The sequence below is a fragment of the Sorex araneus genome, chromosome 2 (genome assembly GCF_027595985.1).
Source record: "Sorex araneus isolate mSorAra2 chromosome 2, mSorAra2.pri, whole genome shotgun sequence".
Lineage (NCBI taxonomy): Eukaryota > Metazoa > Chordata > Mammalia > Eulipotyphla > Soricidae > Sorex > Sorex araneus.
The window spans coordinates 36,354,503-36,360,698 of record NC_073303.1 but is presented as its reverse complement, the minus strand read 5'-3'; the positions used below and the strand labels follow the sequence as shown (position 1 = coordinate 36,360,698).

The 6,196-nt window shown below is 51.6% G+C and overlaps 1 protein-coding gene across 1 annotated transcript; it reads right to left on the bottom strand.

The window, feature by feature from the left end:
• Nucleotides 1-230: 230 nt before the first annotated feature.
• On the bottom strand, nucleotides 231-4,814 carry LOC129401644 (patr class I histocompatibility antigen, A-108 alpha chain-like). Its single transcript, XM_055124377.1, has 6 exons — nucleotides 4,797-4,814; nucleotides 1,847-2,135; nucleotides 1,026-1,301; nucleotides 791-907; nucleotides 344-372; nucleotides 231-251 (listed from the first exon to the last, which is right to left on the bottom strand). The coding sequence occupies exons 1-6, from the start codon at nucleotides 4,812-4,814 to the stop codon at nucleotides 231-233; spliced, it is 750 nt and encodes a 249-aa protein (XP_054980352.1).
• Between the last annotated feature and the right edge of the window lie 1,382 nt (nucleotides 4,815-6,196).

The window sequence follows — 6,196 nt, the reverse complement described above, 5'->3', positions numbered from 1 at the left end:
CAGCTGCCTCACACTGTGAGAGAAAAGAATGAAGAGACCCAGGTGAGTGACAGAAGTGGTGACATCCTGAGCAAGCTCCCAGCATCCCACTCAAAGAACCCCCAACCCAGTCCTGTCCCGTCTGCCCAGTCCCGCCCACTCCAGTCTCGAGTCTCACCTCTAGGTTTTGTGAGAGACTCATCCGAGCCCTGGGAACTGTCGCTGTCTGGGGAGGAACAAACAGGCCAAGGTCAGAGCCCCAGCAGGTGGGACTAGAGGAGGAACTAGGGGTGCGGGAGCTCCCATGGGCTCCGGTCTCTGTCTCCAAAATTCCAGGGCCCCAGCCCTGCCCACACTTACTTGCAGCCTGAGTGTACTGTCCTCCTTTCTCACCTGCGGGAAGGAAACAGGCCAAGGAAGGTTGGGGAGAGCACCGGGTTCTGAGCCCACAGAGCAGTTCTCTAGGCCTGGACCCCAGGGAAGCCTCAGAACTCTGAAGACTGTGGGCAGGACCAGGAAACAAGCAGGACGGAGACGCTCCAGGACGAGCAGCCTCTCCTGGCGGTCTGTGCTCACAGGGACAGTCCCTGTGACCTGGGACCCTGGGAACCAGGTTCATCCCCAGCTTATGGGGGTGAAAGTGTCTTTCTTGAGCAAACCTGAGAGCGGCACACACAGGGGAGTGTGAGCAACAGCACAGGGGCGGGTGGTGCTCTTGCAAATGAGGCAGGAGAGCTAATATGGATGAGACCCCCAAAGATTCAAGACTTGCCGTGTTGGACAGATTCCCCCCAACCCGCCCCCATTTTACCTGAGCGCTTCCTCCTGCTGATCACAGCTGCCACCACAGCTCCAGTGACCACAGCCCCGAGGATAGCCAGGCCGACAATGATGCCCACAGTGAGGATGGTAGGCTGAGAAGGGGGCTCTGGGAAGGGAGGAAGGAGAGGGTCTGACCCCAGCCCCAGCCTGACCCTCCACAGTTCCCCAGAGGGGCCAACCTTGATTCCCTGAGAACAGGCTCTGTGCCCCGTCCCCCTCCTCACCCCATCTCAGGGTGACAGGCTCCGGCAGCCCCTGGTGCTGCACACGGCACGTGTATCTCTGCTCCTCTCCAGAAGGCACCAGCACAGCCGCCCACTTCTGGAAGGTTCCATCCCCTGCAGGCCTGGTCTCCACCAGCTCTGTGTCCTGGGTCAGGTCCTCCCCATCACGCTGCCAGGTCAGGGTGATGTCGGCAGGGTAGAAGCCCAGGGCCCAGCACCTCAGGGTGACCTCCTGGTCAGAGAAGGGGTGGTGGGTGATGTGGCTTCTGGGGGCTTCTGAGGAGGAACAATGAGAAAATTCACACTTTGGGTCACTTCCACAATGACGTTGAACAGGATAATTGGTTTGGAATAGAAGGTAAAAATCCAGACACAAGCTTGGCTAAAGAAACTGGATAAAATCCTAATTCCTTGGAAAGTTCTAGAACAGGGTTTGGGAAGGAGGTTAGGGTCTCTCAGGAGACACTGACTCTGTCCTGCCCTGGGTGGAGGGTGAGTGACTGAGAGAAGCAGGAGTCAGGGCTGAGACCTGAGAGAGTTCACAGGTGGCTGCCGGGTCCCAGGGAAGCCATATTCGTTATTTCTGAGAAGGTCGCCCCTCCCCCCACGCTCCTACACTGAGAAACTTCAAGATCCTGAGGACACAGGGTGGCCTGAGGGGAGGGCGGGTCTCTGGTACAGAACATGGAAACCAGGCGGGTCCGTCTCTCTCCTGACTGAAGAAGGGGCGCTGTTCGGACACTGAACCCCACCATGTCCCCCCTGTGGGGAGTCGCCCCTCCCCCGGGCGGTCAGGGGTCGTCAACACCCGGGACCGGTACCTGTGCGCAGCAGCGTGTCCTTCCCGTGTTCCAGGTATCTCCTCAGAGACTGCATGCACCTGCCCTCCAGGTAGTTCCTCTGATACTCAGCCTCACCCGCCTGCTCCAACTTGCTCTTGCTGATCCAAGCCTGCGTGCCCGCCGCCGCCGTCCAGGAGCGCAGGTCCTCGTTCAGGGCGATGTAGTCGGCGCCGTCGTAGGAGTATTGGTCGTACCCGCGCAGGAGGCGCCCGTCGGACCCCACGTCGCAGCCGTACATCAGCTGGAGGGTGTGAGAGTCTGACCCGCCCTGCACAGATTAACCCCGAACCGAAAACGAAACCGGGGCCCCCAGCAGCCACTTGCTTCCACAATCCAAAGTTGCTGCCATATCCCCAGCCTGACTCCACTGTGTCAGGACGGACCTCACCAAGATATAATCTGCTGAAAATTCGGGTGTGTGGGTTTTGTGACTGAAATCTCCAGGCTTTCACAAAGTTTGTTTGGCTACTTTTCCCCACTTCCTAATACACGTGGAAGCACCGGCAGTAACCCCCACGAACCAACTCCAAGCCACCCTGTAAACTCTATTACTGGCCTTGCTTCAGAGACCCAGGGATACATCTCCAAAGACTTCAGAAGCCAGAGATGCAGCAGGGAGTTCTGGCAGACACCACAGGGCGCCCCCTAGTGTGCACAGCTGGGAGTTCATGGAGAGCTCCCTGCTAGGAAGTACAATTCGAACTGAGTTGTCTTTCTGAGCTATGGCCACACGGGGGCGCACCTGCTCTGCTCGCTCCTACTTTGCAGGGGCGGGGCTGTGGTCTGACTCAGGCTGAGACACTGACCTGGAGGAGGAGGAGATAGGGGTCCAAGATAAATTGGCCCAAGATAGATTGGCCCAGGTAGAAGATTGGCCAAAAGTAGATTGCCATGGGATGAAGGTGCCTTCAGAGCTTCCTAGGGTCAGGGTCTGGAGCCGGATGGAGAGTTTCGGAAGGGAAACCCCTGGGGCCCTGTGCTGGCCTTGCTGCACACACAGCCTGCGCCCCGGCCCTTTGAGCTAAGGCACCTCACTGGCCCCTGGGCATGGTTCACTGTCTTGTGAGGTCTGATGTTTGTAAGAAGGCGGTTAAAAGATTCTTTTATTGCTGATTTATTTCTGTCCCTTTCCTTCCCTTTGTTGTTGCTTCTTTTGGTGCCTTCACTGGTGCTCACACACTTGGTTGTGGTGCTTGCCAGGGTTGCACACTTGCTCGCAGTGGTCACACTCTGTTCAGTTGTTGCATCATTTAGGTAACATCATTTAGTTGTGGAGCTCCTGCACACTTGCTTGTGGTGTGAAAGACAGAATTATTTTTTGTTGTGGAGCCGGGTATCACACAAGACAGCGTCACCAGCATCGCACAAGGCATGTGGGATGGTGCCAGGGGTCAAACTCATGCTCTCTTATCTGCAGGGCAGACAGTCTACACTGAACAACATTCCCAGGCCCAAGAATGTCTACACCGAGACATTCAATCTTAGCCTCCTCTCCCAGTCAGGAAAGCTAAGCTAGTTCTGTGAGTTGGGGATAAGGCTCAGCGGTCGGGCACAGGCCTTCCACGTATGGAGGCAGGGTCCATCCTGGCTGTGCAGAAACAAATAAAATTTAGTTCAGTGAAAAGATATTTGCCCAATACTAGAAAGGATTCTTATATTTTGAATATGATCTGACAAATGCTTTATAAGTGTCACAAAATTTAAAGTATTTAAAGTAATGTTTAAAACTGGTCACATATAGAAGAATTAAAAATATTCTTAAGGCCAGGGCCAGAGGGCAGCACGTAGGGTGTTTACCTGACATACAGCTGACTGGGGTTCAATCCCTGGCACCACATGTGGTTCCCTGAGTCCCCCTAGGAGTAAGCCCATAGCACTGTCAGTAAGAACCAAAAATAAAGAAACAAAATTGAAAGTTTTATACAGCCTGAAGTACACTTCTTAGTGTGAGTGTTACAGAGGGATTCATTCTAAAGAAACAGTGTGGGAAAGATAACAAGGAACATAGGTACACTTTAAGAGGAGGTTAGGTGAAAGAGGAGAATTAATGTTAATAACATAAGTGGCATAAGAAGATGATGGATGGTATTGGGCACTTTGGTGGTTGTGAGATGCAGAAACTGCATTAACACTGTACATGTCACCTTAATTACAACAATAGATATATTTGCATGTACAAAATAAAGCACATGTCTTGAAATAGAGAAAGTGATGAACATGTGTCATCGGGGGTGAGGGTGACCAACATCACTAATGACCAATTGGCTCCTGCACTCCCTGAAGTGCTTGTTGAGAATGACACTGTGTCTGTGGGCTTCCCACACCCCTAGCCTTGGCCACCACACCCAAACTGAGGGGCTTTCTCCAGTGTACAGCAGAGCAGCCTCCTTACAATGCCACGTCATCCAAGACTCAGCCAGAGGAAACTTTGGGAGACATGACTGGGATTTCACTCAGGGTGAATGACCCTGGGATGGGATTCTAGGAGAGAAAAGAAAGCAGTAACATCAAAATATAGTGTAGAGATTCGTGATACTGTCCTGATGTGGACTTATCAGCTGTAGAAATGTGGTAGCGATAAAAGAAGAATAATTTTCCTAAGAAAAGCAACAGGGTATGGAAGGAATGTTACCTTGTAGTTTCTAGGTTTGGCATCACAGACTGAAGAAAGAGGTTTTGGGGATATTTTGGAACTTCACACACAGCACAGGACCCCAGAGGTTTCCCTTCCGCAACTCTCCATCCGGCTCCTGAGCCTGACCCCAGGACTGCTCTGAAGGCATCTTCATCCCATGAATGTCCTCCTCCAGGTCAGCATCTCAGCCTGAGTCAGACCACAGCCCTGACCCTGCAAGTAGGAGCGAGCAGAGCAGGTGCGCCCCCGTGTGGCCATAGCGCATAAAGACAACTCAGTCTGTATTGCGCTTACTAGCAGGGAGCTCTCCATGAACTCCCAGCTGTGCACACTAGGGGTCGCCCTGTGGTGTCTGCGGTAACTCACTACTATGTTTCTGCTTTTTGATGTCTTTCGAGATTTATTCATGGGTCTCTGAAGCAAGGCCAGTAATAGAGTTTACAGAGTGGCCTGGGGTTGGTTTGTTGGGGTGACTGCCAGTGTTAACATGTGTATTGTAAGTGGGGAGAACTAGCCAAACCAACTTCGTGAAAGCCTGGAGATTTCAGTCACAAAACCCACATACCCAAATTTTCAGCAGGTTATATCTTGGTAAGGTTCGTCCTGACACAGTGGAGTCAGGCTGGGGAAATGACAATAACTTTGGATTGTGGAAGCAAGTGGCTGCTGGGGGCTCTGCTTGGGCAGGCACAGGCCAACCTGCCTCCCTCCGATCTACCCCAGTCTGTTCAGCCATGTTTTGGTCCGAGATTAACTGTGGCTTTTGGTCTCTTTTGAGATTTATCTCTGGGTCTCTGAGATAAGGCCAATAAATGAGCTTACATAGCTGCATCAAGGGTGGTTTGTGGGCTGGGTCCCACGTACCTAATTTTGGCTGTTTAATTTCTTGGTAAACTTGGTCCTAAGTTGTTGAGGTCAGGCCAAAGGCACAGCGATAATTTTATGGGGTCAGGAAGCCTGAAGACACCATCAGGCTGCTGATGCACTCGCCCCGCATGTACAGATCGACATGTTGGCGGCATCATAACCCTCAAGAGAAAACGTATTAAGGATTTTTTCCATCTCGAATAAGACCCCTTAACACTGATGGAAGAATGAAAAGACCCAGAGAAGGGGAACAAGGTCTGTGCAGCCTGGAAGCTTCAACCCTGGGCACTGGTTCTAGTGTTTCCAGATTTCCACAGCATGTAAGAGCAACAGCTGTAGGCCATGACATTGCTACCAAGAAACTTTTGCTGGAGAGGTGAATTTTCAAAAATCTAACATATGAGAGGTGGCTATGTGTTGTTTATGAAACCCTATCAGTGACAGTACTATAAACACCAGTACAAAATTAAAAAAAAAAAATTTTGGGGCCTGAGTGTTAGTACAGCAGGTAGGAAATTTCGCTTGCTTGTATCTGACCAGAGAATGATCGCAGATATCACATATGATTCTCTGAGCACTTCCATGAGTAATTCCAGAGTGCAAAGCCAGGAGTAACTCTTGGCAAAAAACAAAACAGAACAGGAACCCCTGACAAGGCTCCACAAAACCTTCCCGTCATAGAGCAGACTGGTGGGTGGGAGGCAAGTTGTCTGGAGGGCAGGGGCTGTTGGGAGAGATGAAGGGATCAGTGTTGGAATACTGTCTGACTGAAAACAAATCATAAGTAAATTTGTAATTTCACTGTAATGGAATAAAAAGAGGGAGAA

What these genes read in the sequence shown, in the direction of transcription:
- LOC129401644 (XM_055124377.1), bottom strand. An exon ending in GCCTGTCACCCTGAGATGGG is followed by an intron (nt 908 to 1,025) that starts GTGAGGAGGGGG and finishes CTCCCTTCCCAG; the next exon opens with AGCCCCCTTCTCAGCCTACC. An exon ending in CAGCAGGAGGAAGCGCTCAG is followed by an intron (nt 373 to 790) that starts GTAAAATGGGGG and finishes TCCTTCCCGCAG; the next exon opens with GTGAGAAAGGAGGACAGTAC.